Here is a 23,262-nt window from a genome sequence, read left to right as displayed (position 1 = left end):
ATTGGCTACTGAAACTCACCCATGCCTTTGTTGCTTCTAGACTTGATTGTTCCAATGCTCTCCTGGCCAGTCCGCTATCCTCTACTCTACATAAACAAGAGCTCATCCAAAACTCTGCTGCCTGTATCCTAACTCACAAGAAGTCCCAATCACCCAACACCTCTAGGCTAGCTGACCTATATTGGCCCCCGGTACTGCAGCACCTCAATTTTAAAAATCTCATCCTGCTTTTCAAATTCCTCCAGGGCCTTGCCCCTTCCTACCTCTGCAAGCTCTTACAGTCTGAGATCACTGCATTCCTCCAGTTCTGGCCTCTTGCAGAATCCCAATTTTAATCAACTCACCTTCAGCTGCCGAGATTCAAATCTCTAGAATTTCTTCCCTGAACCTTTTTGTTTCTCTCTCTCCTCCTATAAGATTATCATTAAAACCTATTTCCTTGACCAAGCTTTTAGTTTTACATGTCAACATGTGGCTCAATGTCAAATCTTACTCGATTACTTTCCTGTGAAGCATCTTGTGACAGAGGGTAGAGGGTCCAACAAGGGACGGCGCTGTGCTGGACCTAATTCTGGGGAATGAAGCTGGACAGGTGGCTGAGGTGGTGGTGGGGGAGCATTTTAGTGATAGCGACCACAACATGGTACAATTTAAGCTTGTTAAGCTTGACAAAGAAATAGACAAGTTGCAAAAAAGAAAAACTTTGGGATTGGGGGAGAGTGGATTTTAGTAAAATAAGGCAGGACTTGGCCAAGGTGGACTGGGAACAGCTACTTGGGAAATCTACAGAAGAGCAGTGGGGGGGCGTTCAAAAAGGAAATGGGGAGGGTACAGGTTCAACATGTTCCCTCTAGGGTGATAGGAAGGAGTAACAAGCCCAGAGAACCATGGATGAGCAGATATTCAGGATACGATGAGCAGGAAAAGAGAGGCTTTTAGCAGGTACAAGGGAAGCAACTCAGTGGAGGCATTAGTGGAGTACAGAAAGTGCAGGGTGGAGCTTAAGAAAGCAATTGGGAGAGCAAAGAGCGGATATGAGAAAGCTCTGGCTGGTAAAAGTAGGGAAAATCCCAAGATATTCTATAAGTATATCAATGGGAAGAGGATAACCAGGGAAAGAGTAGGGCCCATAAGGGACCAAGGGGGCAATCTATGGATGGAGCCAGAGGACATCGGTAGAGTGTTGAACGAATACTTAACATCCGTCTTCACCCAAGAGAATGAGGATGAAGGCATGGAACTTGGGGAGAGAGGCTGCGAGGTTCTTGACACAAATCATCTGGACTTGGAGATTTGTCCACTTTTAAGCCTGCCAACACCTCCAATACCTTGTCACGAGTGACAAGGTATTGGAGGTGTTGGCAGGCTTAAAAGTGGACAAATCTCCAAGTCCAGATGATTTGTGTCCCAGACTGCTGAGGGAGGCAAGGGAGGAGATCGCATGGGCTCTGTCCCAAATTTTTAATTCCTCTCTGGCCACGGGGGAGGTGCCAGAGGACTGGAGAACAGCTAATGTGGTTCCGCCATTTAATAAGGGTTGTAGAGATAAGCCAGGGAACTACAGGCCAGTGAGTCTTATGTCAGTGGTAGGGAAACTATTGAAGAAAATTCTGAAGGAGAGAATCTATCTCCACTTGGGGAGGCAAGGTTTGATCAGGGATAGTCAGCATGGCTTTGTCAGAGGGAGGTCATGCCTAACAAATTTGATTGAATTTTTTGAGGTGGTGACCAGGTGTGTAGATGAGGGTAGTGCAGTTGATGTAGTTTATATGGATTTCAGCAAAGCCTTTGACAAGGTCCCACATGGGAGACTTACAAAGAAGGCAAATGCACATGACATACAGGGTAATTTGATAAGGTGGATTCAAAATTGGCTCAGTTGTAGGAGACAGAGGGTGATGACAGAAGGCTGCTTTAGTGACTGGAAGCTAGTGTCCAGTGACATACCACAGGGATCTGTGCTGGGTCCCCTATTATTTGCCACTTATATAAACGACATAGATGACTATGTGGGGGGTAGGATTATTAAGTTTGCAGATGACACAAAGATTGGCTGGGTGGTTAGCAGTGAGGTTGAGTGTCTTGGGCTACAGGAAGATATAGACGGGATGGTCAAATGGGTAGATAAGTGGCAGATGGAATTTAACCCTGAAAAGTGTGAGGTGATACGCTTTGGAAGGAGTAATTTGACAAGGAACTATTCAATGAATGCCATGGCGCTAGGAAGCTCTGAGGAACAAAGGGACCTTGATGCATGTGTCCATAGGTCTCTGAAGGCGGAGGGGCATGTTAGTGTGGTGGTGAAAAAGGCATATGGGACACTTGCCTTTATCAATCGAGTCATAGACTACAAAAGTAGGGAGGTCATGTTGGAGTTGTTTAGAACCTTAGTGAGGCCACAGCTGGAGCACTGCATGCAGTTCTGGTTGCCACATGATAGGAAGGATGTGATTGCACTGGAGGGTTGCAGAGGAGATTCACCAGGATGTTGCCTGTGATGAAACATTTAAGTCAAGAAGAGAGGTTGGATAGACTTGGGTTGTTTTCGTTGGAGCAGAGAAGACTGAGGGGTGACCTGATCGAGGTCTACATGATTATGAGGGGCATGGACAGGGTGGATAGGGAGCAGCTGTTCTCCTTAATTGAAGGGTCAGTCATGAGGGGACATAAGTTCAAGGTGAGGGACAGGAGGTTTAGGGGTGATGTGGGGAAAAACGTTTTTACCCAGGAGGGTGGTGACGGACTGGAATGCGCTGCCTGGGAGGGTGGTGGAGGCGGGTTGCCTCACATCCTTTTAAAACTACCTGGATGAGCACTTGGCACGTCATAACATTCAAGGTTATGGGCCAAGTGCTGGTAAATGGGATTAGGTAGGTAGGTCAGGTGTTTCTCACATGTCGATGCAGACTCAATGGGCCAAAGGGCCTCTTCTGCACTGAGAGATTCTCTGATTTTACTACATTAAAGGTGTTGTAGTAGGTGTTGTAGCTGTTGCTGTCTTCCTCAAACATAAACCGTTACAAGTGAACTCAGTTTAAAAAAAGCAGGACACTTGTTTTAAGACAATCTTTATAAATGACAGACCAGGGTTTCCTCTTGTGCTTCAGTCTAAATATACAATGAAAAAGTATGCAGGGAGTACTGCCAATCTGGAATTGAGCTTGTTTGATTATCAATCCATGAATTTAAATTTTCTAGTATGGGATCGTGAAATGGACTGTTGCATTATTACACAAGGTAATGCCTTTGACAGCAGGTGGAGAAGCTTTTTTTCTTTTCCCCATTCTTTAATTTCATGCAATTACAACTGAGTGCGCTACTTCTGCACAGGGGTATACTAGACATTGTAAAAAGATGAAGTTGATTTGATCATGCAGTTACCTAGGCTTTGGTAATGGCCGATTAAGGGCAACTTTATCCAGAATGGAAAAGCAGAAAAATGGCCGTGATTAGCACGTAATTTTTCTCAGAACCAAACAGGGTAAGCCAAATCCAATGGGTGCATGAAATATGGTCAACTGAATAAGAATGTGGAAAACCTTAAGTTATGGGATATGAACTAAGTAAAGGATAAGGCAAACCTCATATTACACCCAAAATGGATGTAGTCTCTAAACTAAACTTGCTCATGTATCACCCTCTTCCTTCCAATCTTATTATAAAGACTCAAAACTGCTTTCTGTATCAAGGTAAATGTTGAGGCATCCGAGACTGAAGTAAAAGTGTGCAGGGTAAGCGGCAGGAACAATCTGTTAGAATTACTCTCCAAGAAAACTACTCAAAAATAAACTGATCACCAACTTTGATTCCTAATTTCATACTAGTTGACATTCTGAATGGTTTCCTTTCCTCAGAGCTCTATTTCAAAACCACCTTTTCATTACCCCTCTCAGAAAAATTTAAAACAAGTGTCCTTAAGGAAGCTACCAACCTATTTCAAAACTCTCTGTCTTCACCGGTGTTTAAAAGTATCGTCATCTCCTAAACCCATATCCAATTTTCCCGCAGCTCCATTTTTCAATATCTCCAATCAGGTTAAATCCCCTACCATACCACTCAAATAACCCCAATCAAATGCACAAATGATATTCTCCCACTTTATGACTACGCACTATCCCTTCTCATCCTTTCCCTGTAGTCTTTGACATGGGTCGACCACATCCTCTTCCCCAATGCTGCTTCTTCATTGTACATCACAATCCAACTGTCCTCACATGGTTCTAGTCTTACCTATCTGTCACAGCCAAATGGGTTCTCTTTTGGCAGCAATGATCAATTATTGGTCACCACCTCTTTCTCATCTATATACTGCCCAGTGTAACATCACCTGAAGACGCGAGTCATGTTCCATATGTGTACCAACTTCACCTCTCTGCCATCTCACTCGATCCTCCACTGCCCTGATGTTGTCAGGCTGCTTGTTTGATGTCCAATCCTGGATAAGCTACAATTTCCAACAGTTAAATTCTTCAGAAGACCAAAGCTATCATCTTTAGTCCCGACTGCAAACCTGGTATCTTCACATTGATTTACAAATTCCAAACTCTTTTCTGCCACTGTCTCAAGTTCAACAAGACTGCATGAAATTTCAGCATCCTACCAGACCCCAAGCTTGAGCTTCCATCCATCTTCTCCATCACAAATACTGTCCATTTCCACCTGTTGCCTGACTTGTCCCAGTCCATCTACTGCCAAAGCTTCATCCATACCTTTATCATCTCCAGATTCAACTACTTCTATTCTCTCCTGTCCTACCAAGTTGAAAGTGAATAGATCCGACGAAGAATCTCACTTACAGAATCTGTCTTTTTCTTTCAAAAACAGCTATAGGGCAACAGCACTTGTTTCTGTTTTATAGCCATAATTAAAGACGGGTTTAGTGATTATAATCAAGTTCTGAATGACTAAGTCCATATCAGCAAAAAGTACATGATGGTTTTTCAATTTTGTGGGCTGCTGGAAATACAATTCCATATGAAAGACAAACAGAATTCAGTGAATTATTCAAGGTAACACCTGGCTGTAAACAAGGAATTGGCTGAAGGAAAAAAAGCACAGGATGTTCATAAGGCAAGGAATATTGGGGTGACGGGAAAGAAGCATATGCAGCAGAGTACCCCCCAGGATTAGTGGTGGACAATTGCACTTTCTAATTTACACTAATGGCTTAAAATTTAAGTCAAATGTAAATTAGCCAAATTAGCAAATGATACTAAATTGGGGGCAGAAGGACATGGCTTAGTCAAGGAACCACAAAAGTAGTTAAAAACAAAACGAATAGATAGATGGGGTGGTAGCAGGTGACGTTCAATGCAAACCAATGGAAGGTATTGCATATTAGAAGGAAAAGTGGCTACTTAATCATTGATTGTATAGAAATAACATTAGAAAAGTTACAAGTCATATCCGATACTCAACGAGTTAAATCATTCTGCAGCAGCAACACAAAAGTGAACAGAAAGCCAAATTATATAGCTAGATCAGTATTGTGTAAGTCAATCTTCTACTTGTTTCTAGAGAGAAAGACTTGCTATTATGTCGCACCCTTAATAACCTCAGCATGTCGTCAAGTACTTTACAGGCAAATAAGTACTTTTGAAGTATATTCTTTGTTGTAAATAGGAAAAACTGCAGTCAACATGCACAGAACAAGGCTTCACAACATAGCAATGTTATTATTGGTTGTGGGATAATTTTCAGGATAACAGGAAGAAGTCCACAACTTTTCTTCTATGACCATTTGATGGTAGACAGGGCCTCAATTTAATATCTCATTTGAAAAACAACTTAGCACTCCCTCCGTACTTCCCCAGAGTGTTAACCGAGATTTTTTGCTCAAGTCTCTCAAGTTGGGCTTGGACTCAATCTTCTGATTCAGAAGCAAGAACGCTATCATCCAGCACAGTGGACAATTGGAAGACAGGTCTTGATACACTGCCAGAGCGTAAGCCTCTTTGAATAAGTGCCTTCCTTAGTTATCAAAAATCTGCTGCATATAGCTAAGAATAATATAATACTCTTGTATTAAAAACCCAATTTAATTACAAGGAAAGCAGTGAATGGAAGCATTAAAGGAAAAAAAATAACTTCTTGTGACATTTTGAATGTTGTCAGGAACTGCAAAGGACAGCTAGAGCAATTTGCTAACACCCAACTTCAGCAACAGTCATTATAATCACTCTCATCTAAAATAGGCTTGTAGTTAAACTTAAAAATTTATTGGAATGTGTTCTTCTATGGCTTTATGGAAGGTTTGAGGGTTGAGTCAATTTCTAATTCCATTGGCCTGGATCTTCCATGAGCAACAATCCAATTGCCACTCCGACTGTAATTTCCTGTGCCCTGATGCAGCTCCACATTTCTGGCAAGGTCTCTTGAGCCCAGCAACTCCAGAAATGTGGAGCGTACGGTCCGTCAGGGAACTCCATCGCAGCGGAGTAGGGTCAGGGGCAGGGGGGTGTAGCGGGAGGACTGAACAAGCCCCCTTTTTACGGGACGCACTGCTGTAAGGCAAGTTTACGGGTGAATGGGTGAGTAGGTAAATGACTGAATGGGTAGTGTGGGTGAGGTAAGTGGGAGGGGTGGCAGGTGGGTAAAGGGGTTGAGTGGGTGGATAAAGGTGGGTCGGGGCATTCAGGTCTGGTTGATGGGTAGTCAGGTCAGGCAAGGTCAAGGGGGCAGTTGGGGATCACTGTGAATGATTGTTTGTTGGGGAGGTAGGGGGAGCGATCAGCTCAGTTACACTAGGATTTTTCTGTTTAATATTTCCTGGGTAAGTGTTCAGCTAAGTCCCATGGAGCTGTCAGAAGTCTCTGACTCTAACTCAGAACCGGAGACATTCATGAAGGGGCAGGGGAATTCCCTCAGAGGTCAGCATGTCAGGGCTTCCATGGGGTCTCAATGTGCATCTTGGGTCGTATGTCTGGTGTCAGATGATCTGGAGACCAGAAGATCTGGGCCAATATAATTTACAACACTCGTTTCTCAGCCTGTACAGCAGTATCTATTTTAAAGTCTTCCTTAGTGAATATTGAAACTGATAACATTGTTAACTTCTACAAAAGTGCTACAAATTACAGGATTTTAACCTTCAACCAATTACACTGAAATAATTTTAGCATGTTCATTTTTAATACATGCAGAATTTGTTGGTGTATCATCACCAATAAACTTTGTCTTTTATTCTCTCAACTATTGCATTTTACACTTTTTGTTTCTAATTCATAACCCTAGTTTGCTGGAATGATGATGCTTCTAAGCCTTAAACTGGATGAGGCAAGGAAGTGATGTATCTGAATTGTCTAAAATCTGAACTTCATTAAAACATTTATTAATCTACTGAACAATTTATGCTGAAAATTGCGAATTCTTACTTGAACTTTTCTATATAAACTAAGCTGATGGCACAGATCTTGTGGTCTCAATAGCAGTGAACCTTGAGACACAAAGCTATTGAGGGCCACAATGGAACCACAACTTCTGGGGAACTGGCTTATTTTGGAACCCAGAAGTTGTGGTTCTGATGGCTCCCTGGGACCTGTCAGTGTATAAACATGGGCTGACTGCTGGACTTAAGACTGCTGCTTATACTGATTTATTTAGGGTGCTCCTAGCTTCGTGGCTCTGCTCACAACAACCACGCCACCCCCCCACACCCCCCCGCCACCATTCCACCTACCCCGGGCTCTCTTTCAACCCTCTTCCAGCTCCTCAGTTCTGCCAATGTCAGAGGAAAGTCGTTGGAGGGGAGCAAAAATTAAAAGTTGAATAAAGTAAACACTTAAAATGATTAAAAATACTTGCCTGTCACTGAGCTGAAGGCAAACCTAAGGGGCGTGCCTTCAGTTTGTAACAGGGACGGTGGGGCTTTGCTAGAATTACACTTTGTCACTCAGACCTCCCCACTCACCTCATCAACAGATCCACGCTGCAGCTGGGAAAGCAAGTTCCCCTTGCAGCCTAAGAAGAAAGTAAGAGCATAATTTAAATGCAGCAAGCAGCATACACCTCTGCTTCGCTGCTAACTGCAAAATCTGAGCCGATGATATTTCTAGCTTGTTGCCTTGTTAAGAACCATCAGTTCTTAATAATACCAAACGGCATCTAGAAGTAAAAAAAATGTGCTTTTCTCACATAACTGCAAAAACTGTTTTATAGATCAAAGAGTAACATTTAAATGTCTAACAGGATTCTTAGAACTCCAACACAGTAATGAAGGATCAATTGCACCATGTGCCATAGCAACATCATCTCCAAGAAATATGTTTGCATTTCATCATGAGGTCATGATTGAAAATAGACTACACAGTGGATCAGGGTGATGGAGGTAAAGCTCTGCATAAAATCATTGAAATGACTGCACGATTCATTTAAACTTTCATGCAAGTTTTATCATAATTTTAAGTTAATTAATCTGCAGCAAAAAACAGAATACATGAGGAACTTAGTAACAACCATTGCCCATAAGCTAGTAGGTCATTCAACAGATATAATTCGCAAACTCTTGTTCAATTATTTCTGTGATCTATTGTAATTATGTGCTATCACACTTTAAATACCTGCAGACTTGTCAGAAGTAGTTAATACCATACAAGTGAGTTCCATACATACCTGCTCCATATGTATGCAGAAGGTGATGGGTTTGCATCAGCTTTGCATTTGAGCTGCACATTTTGTCTGCCAACAAACCAGTTTCCATCATATCCCAGCACAGTAACTTCAGGTGCATCTGGAACAAATCATCACATTGGCTGCTGGAACCGGTATCATCTCCAATTAATTATATGCTAGCTATATTTACAATCGCTACATTTTTGTGATTATAGTAAACACTTAAGTGCATTGGGAGAGGAGTAGGTTATTTAGTCCCTCAAACCTCTTCTTCGATTCAATCAGATCATGGTTGATCTGCAAACTGACTCTTATATACCCACCTTTGTTCAATGTCTCATAATGCCTTTGGCTAACAAAAATCCATCAGTCTATGCTGAAATTATCAACTGATCTAGCAGCAATTGCCATTTACGGAAGAGCTTCAAACTTTCACCAATCTTTGTAATTGGAAGTCTTTCCTAATTTCACTCCTGAAAGGTCAATTTTCTTTGGCGATTCCCCTAGTTCTATATTTCCCAACAACCAGGAATAGATGCTCCTTATCTACCCAATTTGTTCCGCTTAATATCTTGAATACTTAAATTAAATCACCCCTTAACCATCTAAATTCCAGGGAATAGAACCCCAGTTTGTTTGATCTCCCCTCATACTCAATCTAGTATCATTCTAGTAAATCTACATTGCACTCCCTCTAAAGCCAATATGCCCTTCCCAAGGTATGGTGCCCAGAACTGCTCTCAGTACTCCACGTGTGGTCTAAACAGGGAATTGTATAGCTTAACATAAAAAGGATAGAACAGCGTATTTTCTAAATGGTGAAAAGCTAGGAACAGTGGAGGTCTAAAGAGACTTGGAGATCCAGGTACACATGCCATTAACCTGTCATGAACAGGCATGGAAAATAATCAAAACGGCTTAATGGAATGCTGGCCTTCGTAGCCACCAGTCCAGAGAAAATTGACTGAGTAGGGATAATGGGCAGATACTCAAATTGGCATGATGTGACTTGTGGCGTCCTGCCAAGATCTGGGAATATCAAATCAGGAAATCAACCTTAATTTTCAACAATGTTTTAATAACCCAAGTTCAAGCCTCATGATCAAAGCCAGGTTACACACAGAAATTAATGAGGAATAAATGCATGGAAGATTCAATTTTAGCTTAAAGTATGCATTATCTTTTTTTAAAGAAGAAAACAACTGTCTAATTGCTTTATTGCAGACTAATTTGACTGCTGCTGTGATATCAAACACAGCACAAATTATAACCTACTCTGAATGCCACACGTGCTGGCTGTAATGATTGCTTGCAATCGGTTTTGGCTGTCTCAATCTAGGTCCTAATCTGCAATATCATTCAGAGAAGCCAAGCATGTTTGGTATGGAAAATGAAAAATGTGACACTGGTGCAGCAGGGACTCCCCTTCAGGTATTGCAGCTGAAATGTATTGTTGAGAAAAATAGTTCCATTCCATATATTCCGCAGGCCACATATTGACCTGCACAAAGTCTTACATTCCCAACCTTATCTTTTGCAAGCTCAACTGATTGCGTATACCCCAGCTAATTAACTTCGAGTTCCTTGCTCTACTAACTAAATCTCTCAACCTTAACAAGATGGTCTTCTTCAGCCACGCTGACACAGGTGTCATGAAGAGATTAATGTCTATAATGTTATTGGAAATTATTTTTTTAAAATAGAGTTTAGTGGTGTTCGTGTCTGTGTGTGTGTGTCTTAATTGGTTTAAAGCTAGCTGGTCAGGAGGCTTTGATGTATAGAAAGAAGTAGGTTTGAAATGGTAATTAGATAAACATTGGGGAGTTTAGAAACATAGGTGTCAAGGGGGTACATTTGCATTTGTGAATAAACCATTCAAGACTGTGGGTGAAATCTTGCACCTAGCTAGAAGACGCCAAGCAATGTGTTTATTTTTTTCTCAGCTTACTAACAAAATTGGTGGAGTCAAAGGGTGTTATTGTTAGAAGAGGTAAAATTAAAAACCTAGTAATACAATGGGAAATTTGCATTCAAAGGAAAAGCTAGGTATAAACAGAAAGGAGTTTGTGTGTGTAAGGCAGAGGCATTTAAGATCTAACCAGCCTGTATGTCTCCAACTGTTCTGCAAGGGACCCACTTGCAAGGAACCTCATTTTTAATTTGTACGGTCAAATTGTGCTTTGCCTGGGGTCTTTTAAAATCTTTGAGTTTTAATGTTGCCTTAATAGGGGTGTAACTGAGAATCAGATTAATTAGAGGATTTTTGTAGTTATTATAGTAGTAATTTTGTAGACATATTATGTGCTTACAATTTTTCTTGTATTAATAAATGCTTAATTTAGTTTTATAAAAAACCTCTCGCGTCTCAGTAGTCTTAATACTACTGAATTTAAAGCCTGCATCTCGAAACATACAAATTGCAAAAATGGATTATGACAGTTGTTTCAAGTTACCCTCTGGGATTTGAGCAGCTCAGCCCTTACCATCTGCTGTGTCATAATACAGGCACAATAGGCCCTATGACCACCTCCTGTGCTATGAGGTCCTATGATACGCATTCACCCTCACTCCTCTGATAATATGGTATTCTTGATTCCAAGGTTACCATTGGCGGCTGGCTCTTCCTCCACTTAATCCATGTTTTCTTGGGAGTTCATATAGATTTTTCTTCAGAATTCCTTTTCTGTTTTCAAAAAACGTAAAATATGCTCTCCAACTATGCTGTCCCTTCAACTTTCTTCCCCTTTTACTTAGCTGCTTTACAGTGACATTATGCTTCATCTTTATATAAGCTGCTGTTGAAAAATCAAGCTCCAAAATTTCAATCAAATTGAGAACACTTTAAAAACATTCAAAATTCTAGCAATTTTGTTCTTTTAACATAACAGATGTACAAAACAAGTATGATGACTAACTTTTAAATCATTTTGCTATATCTTTAGGAAACACTTCCAATCTGAGCAAGGACAAGTAAACTAAAATAATGCCAGCAGGAGAATGAGATCATTAGAATCATACTAATCATGACTTTAATCATACAGTTTATTCAGGCTTACATATCAGGTACTTACATTGTACATCCAAGACATATGGGATTCGAGTAGTGGTATTCAGTGGTGGATGTATCACTATGCAGGTGATCGGTCTCTTCCTCACAAATCGGGATGGAACAATCTTAAATCGATTCACAACAGTTACAGTTTCATTTGGGTCTGAAATCTTTGTCTGCTCCTGTTCTCCAATGAGATCCGTTTCCCAGAAAACAACTGCTGCAGGTTTTCCATTGGCTGCCGTGCATACTGCTGCAACTGTCTCATTGGCACCATCTACAAGAGGTTCAGGGCCACCTCCCACAGTTATTGTGGGTTCAACTATAAGAGCAATAAAAAAGTAGTCTGTTGTTAGAAATTAACTACAGTATATATATTATATATACATATATATCAACAGCTTGAAATTTAAAGGATTAGATTATGTGGTAAGTTCATTTTACTGGAAATTTCTTAAGGTTTCATTTCCATAGAAACAAGGCTAGGTGGATAATTATTCTTAGGTCATGTTGGTTAGCTTAAACAAATGTCCACAGTTGGATAAATACACAAATAGATAACAGTGTTGGAGCTGTGCTAGGTTTTTCACTTAACCATGTTTAATTAAGATGCTTGCTGAAGTATGAGTGTTCATTAGTGTGCGTAAGTATAATAAAAGTCACATTCGTGAAAAATACCATGGTTCAGCTGAGCTGAATAGCCATCATCAACAGCTTGTTAATAAGTCTCCTGAACAGCCTTGGACATAAATAACTGATAGTGGAATAGATTCAAACAATGAAACTTTTGCAAGTTAGCTCTGAAGGCCGGAGATGGAATGTTACTGGGAAGATGAAATTGGTCAGAGAGACCAACTTGAGACATGGGAAAAGATGAGGCGAGAACGACTGATCAAGGCCAGAAGGTACATGTGAAGATTCCAGAAGCTAGTGACAGGTGACTGGCATTAAAGGCAGTGTTTTCAACCCAACGGTTAGAGAAAGAACTCGACATTTTATAAGGTATTTTGAAATAAAGTAAATCTTTATAGAGTGAAAAGGCCTTGTCAATAATCCATCCAGGTCCACCTGAAACGGATATAAAGTGAGACCTTGGGAGGGTTCAGGGCAGTAATGGTGGAAAAAAACTCTCAAGCAAGACTCCAATCCAATACTCTCGAGTGGCTCCAAAAGTGTAAAAGACTTGGGCACAGAGAAGTGGAAGAAAGAAAGAAAGAGCTGTTCACGCATGTCAGACTGGTTGCCTAATCTGGACTGGTACTCACTCCTCATCATGGCCGCATGCTTTTGCTGCATAAATAATGTTTTGTATTCTGTCTTAAACAGCACCATATTGGTTGGATATTTACGTTTACAATATGGCAGCTAGCGCCATAGAAAGAGGGTGCGTCCTGCCTTCCCCCAACTTTACTCCACTGGAGTTCTCCGAGGGATGCTGCGCTGTGCATTTCTGTGAAAGCCAGGATCGGAAGATCCCAGAAGAAATGTGCAGCAGTGTCGAGTTGGGGAAAGTTTCAAACACAGTGGCAATCCATCATTGGCGTTGCTTAGAAGATCTGGGCCAATGTTTCCATTCATGCTTACAATATATTTAAATTCAGTTACACTATTTCAAAAAATCATAAGGCAGGAAAACATATACATTAAATATTAGATTCAAACATTTGACATCATAATCAGGTTATACTTTAAAAATGGATATTCAACATAAATTCAATGTGATGATAAAGCTGTACATGCTTTGGTGTCATTGTACAGAAAAGATGGAGCCAAAGAAGGACAAAAAAAGTAGTCAGGATTTCTTGCTGTCCATAAAAGCAAATATTGCACATGCTGGAAATCTGAAACAAAAACAGAAAATGCTGGAAAAAGTCAGCAGGTCGAACAGCATCTGTGGAGAGAAAAACAGAGTTAATATTTTGAGTTCGTATGACTCTTCTTCAGAGCTAAAGAGAAGTAAAAATGTAGTGAAATTTATACTGTTTAAGGTGGGGTGGAGCAGGTGAAGCTGGATAGAAGGCCAGTGATAGGTGAGGGCAAAGGAGAAATTGACAAAGATGTCATGAACAAAAGGACAAAGAGGGTGTTAATGGTAGTGGCACGGGCTAAAGGAGGTGCTGATAGTGGCATTAAGGTAAGTAAACAGAGTGTGATAATAGCAGGACGAGAGTAAGCACTCTGCACAGAACAACATGAACAAGTGACAGGTGGCCCTTGTGCGGGAGGGGTGGGGGCGATGATGAAAGATCGAAAATAGGACAAAAGCTGGGGATAAAACAATGAATAAAAATGAAAATAAATAAAAATAAAAATAAGTGGATGAAAAATAAAAAATAAAATGAATATTGAATAAAGGGTGAGGATAGAGGAGAGAGTTCATGGTTTGAAGTTGTTGAACTTAATGTTAAGTCCGGAAGGCTGCAAAGTACCTAATCGGAAGATGAGGTGCTGTTCCTCTAGTTTGTGTCGGGCTACACTGGAACATTGCAGCAGGCCAAGGATGGACATGTGGGTTTGAGAGCAGGATGGTGTGTTGAAATGGCAAGCAACAGGAAGGTCTGGGTCATGCTTGCTGACAGACTGAAGGTGTTCCACAAAGCGGTCACCCAGTCTGCGTTCGGTCTCTCCAATGTAGAGGAGGCCAGTTTTGCTGTCCAGTTGCACCTTCTGGTTCAATAACCTACTGCTGACTTTTAAGCTCACACAATAAACATGGAAACCCAAGGTGAGAAACCTGTTTAAAAACTTTTTGCTGCCTGGATTCTTAAAGTTCATTAACCATGGGTCAGACAGACGTTAGCAAACATTAAGCAGTATATGATCACAGTCAAGATTGGATTATCCTCATGTCATTACTCTGCAGCACTGTCATTACAGAAGTAGAAAAGTTCCTTGGAGAAAGCTCCTGATTTGTGAGGTGTGTTCAATGAAAGTGAAATTACTTTTCTTTCCTGAACAGGTCCAAAGGGTAACCTTCTGTCAGTAACATATCAACATGCTTGAGGGGCTATGCAGTAATGTCGCAAAGAATTAAAGTGTTATTGGCCATCTGAAATGTCCTTTATTTGTTTTCTTGGACTGTGAACAAATATCCAGCAGGACAATTAGAGATCCTGTACTTACAAATTAGTCCAGAGCCTGAACAGAATATTTTGAACTCTACACTACCAGGATGAAGTACAGTTGATGCAGGTCTGACATGCAGAGGTTGTTGAAGAGTGTCATGCTCAGTACAAGAATGAAGATATTTTAAAAATAAACTAAACACAGGGCGGCTGCAAAAAAGATGGCTGCCTGAGGATCACCTGACTTACTTTTGTGGATTGGAACATTCCCCTGTCTCCAGAGGACAAAGGATCCATCTGGACTGTTATTGACTCAATGACTTTTTCCTGAAAAGGGTAATTTAAATTGACTGGGTCATTTAGTTGCAAAACCATGGCTATCTCAGAAACTCTCAAAGTGTGAAAGGCTACAACACAGGATATGTACCAGCCCAAACCCTGCTGTTTTTGGAAGAAGGACTTTGAACTTGTAATTAGTCACATGATTAAGGCATCCATATTTGTTACCTGTGTTTTTCAACTACAAGCATCCTCACAGCTGACTGAGAAATCCTCTGCTTTACAAGACCTCCACTCCAGCCAAAGCACAAATTCATCTAAGAAGCTATAGGACTGCTACGAAAGAGACTGAAATAATTACTACCTGTAATTGTATTGCTTTTTTTCTTCATCGTATCTAATTAGACATCCAAAAGATAGCCTGCAAGACATCACGTTAAACCTCCAGGGCAAGTGTCTTCCAATAAATATTTATTTATTTTTAATTCACAAAAAGCTTGCTGCTGGAATCATTTAAATTGGGACAAGCCATTTTGAAAGTAAAACACTTTGATCATGGACAACAGGAGTTGGAAGAGAAGTGGACCTATGGGAGGAACAGCACTCGGGAGTGGATAAATAGAGTGCTAGGCTTTAGGCCTATCACTTACTTTAAGGAGCTGGGAGAGAGGCGGACCTGCAGGAGGAACAGCAGTTGGGAGCAGATAAGTGCAGCGCCAGGCTTTGGGCCTATCACTTACCTTCAGGAACCAAGAGAGAGGCGGACCTGTGGAAGGAACAGCACTCAAGAGTGTGCACTGAACTTGGAAAGAAGTGAAAAAAAAACAAACAGTGATGTCACATGAATCCTGCAAGTTGACTGGTTGGTGAGTATAGAACTCCTAAGGAATGTGTAAATTATCTCCAGTTTTAAAAAATGTAAAAAATTCAACTAGTTTGCTTATAGTCAGCAAAAGGAACAAAGAAACTGGTGAGTCTTCTGTTTTCTTTGAAGTGGTAAGGTTTATTAATGTTATGCTATTAAGGTTTAAGCTACAGGGGAAGACACAAGGGAAGGAGCTGACAGGTGAGTGACTGGTGAGTAATTCTACTTTCTATTTTCTAGTCTCCAGTAAATAGTTTGTAAAGTAAAGGCATGGCAAGGCAGTTCGGCTGCCTTGGAATATCCATCCTGTAACATGTGGGAAGTTGTAGATACTTCTTGTGGCCGAGGTGACCATATGTGCAGGAAGTGTCACTAGCTGCAGAAACATGAGCTCCAGGTTTCGAAGTTTGCAGCAACGGCTGGAGTCACTATGGCACATCCCCAAGGCTCCAAGCTATGTGAATAGTATGTTTAGGGAGGTGGTCACACCGCAGATTGAGAGAGCATGTGTGACCGCCAGGCAGTCTAGGGGGACCAGGCAGGTGGTGCAGGAGTCCTGAGTCCATTTCGCTCATTAACCAGTTTTCCATTTTGGATACCAAGGATGGCAATTGTTAATCAGAGGAATGCGCCCAAAGCCAAGTCCATGGTGCCACTGGTGGCTCAAATGCACAGGAGAGAGGAAGAAGAGTGGAAGAGCAATAGTGGAAGGGGATTCAAAAGTTAGGGAAACAGACAGATGTTTCTGTGGCTGCAAAACATGACTCCAGGATGGTTTGTTGCCTTCCTGATGCCAGGGTCAAGGATATCACTGACATTCTTATGGGAGAGGGTGAACAGTTAGAGGTCATGGTCCGTATCGGTACCAAAGACATAGGTGGAAAGAGGGGGCGAGGTCCTGAAAGCAGCTTTTTAGGGAGCGAGGAAAGAGATTAAAAAGCATGTCTTGAAAGGCAGTAATCTCAGGACTATTCCCATTGCCAGATGCTAATGAGTACAGAAATAGGAAGATAGAGCAAGTGAACAGGTGGCTGCAGAGAGGTGGCCTTTACATTCCTTAGGCACTTGGACTGGTTCTGGGGTGGGTGGGATCTGGGCAAGGTGGTCAGGTTACATCTTAGCAGGAATGGAACCAATATCCTCAAAGGGAGTTTGCTAATGCTGTTTATAAGGGTTTAAACTAGCTTGGCAGGGGGGTGGAAACCAGACAGGGAATTCAAATAGGAGAGAAGCAAAGCCGGTAATAGTAGGAAGAAATGTAATTAGAAAATTGCAAGACAACAGAAACAAAAGCCAGCACCAAATAGGATCAAAGTATAATAAAAAAGTTAGAATTAAAGGCACCCTATTTGAATGCATGCAGCATTCCCCACAAGGAATTGATGGCAGAAATAGAAGTAAATGGGTATGATCTAATTGCCATTACAAAGAAGTGAATCCAGGGTGACCAAGGTTGGGAACTGAATATTCAACAGTATTTAACATTTAGGAAGGATAGGCAAAAAGGAAAAGGAGGTGTGGTAGCGCAGTTAATAAAGGATGAGATCAGTACATTAGTGAGAGGATACCTTAGATCGGAAGGTCAAGATGTAGAATCAGTTTGGGTGGAGCTAAGAAACAGCAAGGTGCGGCAAATATTGGTGGGAGTTGTTTATAGGCCACCAAACAGTAGTGGTAATGTCGGGCATGGTATAAATTAGGAAATTAGAAGTGCATGTAACAAGGGTAATACAGTAATCATGGATTCATGGGGAACTTCAATCTACATGTAGACTAGTTAACCTAATTAAGCACTAATGCTGTAGAGGACAAATTCCTGGAGTGTATATGAGATGGTTTTCTAGAACAGTATGTTGAGGAACCAGCAAGAGAGCAGGCTCTTTTAGATCTGGTATTGTACAATTAAAGAGGGCTAATCAATAATCGCATTGTAAAGGAGCCTTTAGGGAAGAGCGATATGAATGACAGAATTTTACATTACAGTATCTTTGCAGTGCAGGAGGCCATTCAGCCCATCAAGTAGGCATTGGCTCTCTGAAAGAACATTCCACTTAGTCCCACTCCCCTGCCTTATCCCTGTAACCTTGCACATTCTCTCTTTTCAGGTAGCAATCCAATTCCCTTCTGAATTCCCTCGATTGAACCTGCCTCCATCACTCTTCCAGGAAGTTTGTTCCAGACTCCAACCATCCTCTGGGTGAATTTATTTTTCCCTCACATCACACTTACTCCTTTTGCCAATTATTTTGCATCTATGCCCTCTAGTTCTTGATTGTCGCTTGAGTGGGAACAGTTTCTATTTACCATGTCCATACCCCTCAAGATCTTGAATACCTCAATCAAGTCTCCTCTCAGCCTTTCCCTGGAGAAAAGAGTCCCAACCTCTCCAAGCTATCCTCATAGCTAAGTTCTTTATCCCTGGAATCATTCTTGTGAATCTCCTCTGTACTTCATATCCTTCCTCAAGTATGGCAGCCAGAACCGGCCACACTACTCCAGATGAGGCCTAACTAATGTCTTATATAAGTTCAACATGACCTCCTTACTTTTGGTGCTCAATGCCCCTATTAATAAAGCCTAAGATACTATATGCTTTATTAACTGCTCTCTCAACATGCCCTGCCATCTCCAATGACCTATGTACATATACACCAACATCCCTCTGTTCCTGCACCTCCTTTAGAGGCTCTCTCTTTATTTTATACTGTCTCACCATACCTCTCCTGCCAAAATGAATCACTTCACACTTTTCTGCATTGAACTTCATTTGCCACTTGTCTCCCCAATCCACCAACATATCTTTGTCATTTTGAAGTTCAAGACCAACACCATCATAATTGACAACATTTCCAATCTTCGTATCATCTGCAAATTTTGAAATCATGCCCTGCGCACCGCAGTCTAGGTCATTAGTATATATCAGGAAGAGCAAGGATCCCAACACTGATCCCTGGGGAACTCCACTACAAACCTTCCTCCAATCTGAAAAACAACCATTTATCACAACTCTCGGTTTCCTGTCACTCAGCCAATTTCTTATCCAAGTGCCGACTCTCCCTTTTATTCCAAGACCTAGAATTTTGTTCACAAGTCTATTGTGTGACATTGTATCAAATGCCTTTTGAAAATCCATATACACCACATCAACAGCGTTGCCCTTATCAGCCTTCTCTGTTACCTCCTCAAAAAACTCCAGCAAGTTAGTTAAACATGGTTTTCCGTTAATGAATCCATGCTGGCTTTCCTTAATCATCCTGCACTTATCTAAGTGACTATTGATTTTATCTCGAACTATAGTTTCCAGGAGTTTCCCTTTCCCCGATATCAAACTGACTGGTCTGTAGTTGCCAGCTTTATCCTTGCATCCCTTTTTGAACAAGGGTGTAACATTTGCAATTCTCCAGTTCTCTGGCACCTCCCCTGTGTTTAAGGGAGGTTAGAAGATTATCCCTAGTGCCTCTGCAATTTCCACTCTCACATCCCTTAGTACCCTTGGATGCATCTCATCGGTCCTGGTACCCCTTCCTCTCAACTCTAAGTTCTTCTAGTGTACCGGTTACCTCCTTTCTCACCTCGGCCTGGGAGCATCTTCTTCCTTTGTAAAGACAGAAGCAAAGTACTTAAAGTCCTCTGCCATTTCTCCAGCCTCCACATGCAAGTCCCCTTTTTTGTCTTTAATCGGCCCTACTCTTTCTTTTACTGCCCTTTTATTATTTACATGCTTACAGAAGACCTTGGAATTCCCCTTTATGTTCATTGCCAGCCTCTTTTCATGCTCTCTCCTTGCTTTTCGTATTAGTTTTTTCACTTCCCCTCTGGTCCTTCTATATTCAGCCTGATTCTCCATTGTATTTTTTACTTGACATCTGTCGTACGTGCACTTCTTCCCTTTCATCTTTACCTCTATCTCTCTTGTCATCCAGGGAGCTTTTGATTTATTTGTCCTACCTTTCCCCTTCAAGGGAATATACCTTGACATTTCCTGCAATACTTTTTATTTGAAGGTGGCCCATTGTTCAGACACTGTCTTTTATGCCAACATTTGATTTCAACTCACTCTACTCAGATGTATTCTCATCCCATTGAAGTTGGCTTTCCCTCAATTAATTATCCCTGCTCTGGATTATTCCCTGTCCTTTTCCGTGATTAACCTAAACCTAATGATACAATGGTCACTATCCCCTAGAGGGTCTCCCACTGATACCAGAACCAGGTCCAAAACTGCATATCGTCTCATTGGGCTGCAAACATACTGCTGCAGAAAATTATCTTGAACACATTTCAGGAACTCTCACCCCTCTTGTCGCCTTGTACTATTCCTAGCCCAGTCTATATTTGGATAATTGAAGTCCCCCATTATGATTACTCTTATACTCCTTGCTCCTCTCTATAATTGCTTTGTAAGTTTGTTCCTCCACACCCCTTCCACCAGTTGATGGTCTACATATTACGCCAATCAATGTTATTGCACCTTTTTCATTCCTTACCTCTAGCCAGAGAGATTCCATCTTGACCCCTCTCTCTCCAGTACTGTAATGCCATCCTTAACCAATATTGCCACTCCCCGGCCTATTTTCTTCCTTTCCTGTCTCTCCTAAACACCTTGTACCCAGGAATATTTAATGCCCAGTCCTGCCCTTCTTTGAGCCAAGCCCTCTGTTATAGCAATAATATCATAATTCCATTTGTCAACCTATGCCTGTAGTTCATCAATCTTATTAACTACACTCCGTGCATTCACATACATGCATGTTAGCCCAGATTTAGGTTTTTTCACTTTCCCCCTTATTCTGACCCCCATCTAATGACTTATTATTGCCAATGCTAATTGTGCCTTCTGTGTCTGAAATTGAAGATGGCTGATTAGAAGAAACCAGCTCCCAAGAAGGGAGCCAAGAAAGCCTTAAAGAAACTGGCAGCAAAGGGCGGCAAGAAGCGGCGAAGGCTGAGGAAGGAAAGTTACCCTATCTACATCTACAAAGTGATGAAGCAGGGTCACCCAGTCACTGGCATCTCCTCCAAGGTCATGAGCATCATGAACTCGTTCGTGAACGATATTTTCGAGCGTATCATGGGTGGGGCTTCCAGCCTGGCCCATTACAACAAGCGCAGCACCATCAGCTCCCAGGAGATCCAGACCGCCGTGCGCCTGCTGCTGCCCAGGGAACTGGCCAAGCACACCGTGTTGGAAGGGGTAAAGGTAGTGACCAAGTACACCAGCTCCAAATAAAACTCCAGAACGGACTGAAAAACATCAAACTCTCCAAGTACTCTATCTACCATGATACTACTCTCTGATATATCCTCGTTATCAGTTGATACTTCACTACTTCCCACTGCCAGTTTTTCTGCTCCTCTGAATTTCCCCTCAGGTTCCCCCATCCCCCTGCCAATCTAGTTTAAACCCTCCCTGACAACACTAGCAAACCTCCCTGTGAGGACATTAGTCCCAGTCCTGTTAAGGTGTAACTCGTCCATCCTTGTCCAGGTCCCACCTACCCTACAACTGATCCATTAAGTTTGGAAGAGATGTAGTTCAATCTGAAATTAAGATCTCCAAAGGCATGAGGAGTAAGTTGGCTGTGGTTGGTTGGGAAACTACATTAAAAGGTATCATGGTAAACAGGCAATGGCTAGCATTTAAGGAATTAATACATGATTCACAACAAATATATATTCCTTTCAGGAACAAAAACCCAACAGGAAAAGTGGTGGAGCCAAGGCTAGCAAGAGAAGTTAGAGATTGTATTAGATCAAAGGAAGAGGCTTATAAAGTGGCCAAAAAAAGCAGTAAGCCCGAGGATTGGAAGCTTTTTAGAATTCAGCAAAGGAAGACCAAGGAACTGATGAAGAAAAACAAGCTAGAATGAGGGTAATTGGCGAGCAACATAAAAGTGGACTTTAAAAGCTTCTATAGGTATGTAAAAAGGAACAGATTAGCAAAGACAAATGTGCATCCATTAAAGGCAGAGACAGGAGAATTTATAATGGGGAATAAGGAAATAGCAGATAAACTAAACAAATATTTTGTATCTTTCTTCACCGAGGAAGATACAGAAATCGTCCCAAAAATACTAGAGAACCAAGGGACTGGTGAGCATGAGGAACAGAAAAAGATTATTAGTAAAAAAGTAGCACTGGAGAAACTAATGGGGTTGAAAGTTGATAAATCTCCTGGTCCTGATGATCTGCATCCCAGAGTATTGAAAGAGGTGGTTGTAGAGATAGTGGATGCATTGGTGGTCATCTTCCAAAACTCTATAGATTCTGGATTCCTTCAGATTGGAAGATGGCGAATGTAACCCCACTATTTAAGAAAGGAGGGAGAGAGAGAAAACGGGTAACTACATACCTGTTGGCCTGACATCAGTAGTAGGAAAAATGCTAATAGGGTGTGTCAACTGGCCACTTAGAAAATAATGGAAGGATTGGGCAAAGTCAACATGGATTTATGAAAGGGAAATCATATTTGATAAGCCTGTTGGAATTTTTTTGAGGATGTAACTAGCAGAATAGATAATGGGAACCAGTGGATGTGCGTATTTGGATTTTCAGAACAAGGTCCCACCACAAGAGATTAGTAAGCAAAATTAGGTCACATGGGATAAGGGGCAATGTGCTGACATGGCCTGAGAATTGGTTAACGGACAGAAAACAGAGAGTAGGAATAAACGGATCATTCTCAGGTTGGCAGGCTATGACTAGCAGGGTACAACAAGGAAGAGTGTTTGGGCCCCAGCTATTCAGAATCTCTATCAATGATTTGGATGTGGGGATCTATTGTAATATTTCCAAGTTTGCTGATGACACAAAGATAGATGGGAATGTGAGTTATGAGGAAGATGCAAAGAGGCTTCAAGGGGATTTAGACAGGCTTAGTGAGTGGGAAAGTACATAGCAGATTGATTATAACATGGAAAAATGAGAAGTTATCCACTTTGGTAGGAAAAACAGAAATGCAGGCTATTTCTTAAATGGGGAGGCACTGGGGAGTGTTGACGTCCAAAGGGACTCTGGTTGTTTATGAGTCACTCAAAGTTAACATGCAGGTGCAGCAAGCAATTAGGAAGGCAAGAGGTCTTGTTGCAATTATATAGAGCCTTGGTGAGACTGCACCTAGAATATTGTGAAAAGTTTTGGTCCCCTTAGCTAAGGGAGGATATACTTGCCATAGTGGGAGTGCAGCAAAGGTTCACCAGACTGATTCCTGGAATGGCGACATTATCCTATGAGGAGAGATTGAGGGGACTGGGCCTGTATTCTCAAGAGTTTGGAAGAATAAGAGGTGATTTCGTTCAAACATACAATATTCTCACTGGGCTTAAAAGGGTAGATGCAGGAAGGATGCTTCTTCTGGCTGGGGAGTCTAGAGCCAAGGGACATAGTCTCAGAAT

The 23,262-nt window shown here is 41.5% G+C and overlaps 1 protein-coding gene across 1 annotated transcript in view; it reads right to left on the bottom strand.

Moving 5' to 3' along the window:
- The window catches only part of LOC144682964 (nectin-3-like), a 303,215-nt gene that overhangs the window by 34,833 nt on the left and 245,120 nt on the right, over window positions 1-23,262 (bottom strand). Inside the window, exons 3-4 of the mRNA XM_078545896.1 lie at window positions 11,682-11,981; window positions 8,611-8,728 (exon numbers count right to left, since the gene is read on the bottom strand). Coding sequence (XP_078402022.1) covers window positions 8,611-8,728; window positions 11,682-11,981 — 418 coding nt within the window. The remainder of the gene's footprint in view (window positions 1-8,610; window positions 8,729-11,681; window positions 11,982-23,262) is intronic.

Source organism: Cetorhinus maximus, chromosome 7 (genome assembly GCF_964194155.1).
Source record: "Cetorhinus maximus chromosome 7, sCetMax3.hap1.1, whole genome shotgun sequence".
Taxonomy (NCBI): Eukaryota; Metazoa; Chordata; class Chondrichthyes; order Lamniformes; family Cetorhinidae; genus Cetorhinus; species Cetorhinus maximus.
Note: the sequence above shows the minus strand (reverse complement) of the source record. Positions and strands in the feature narration are given on the sequence as shown.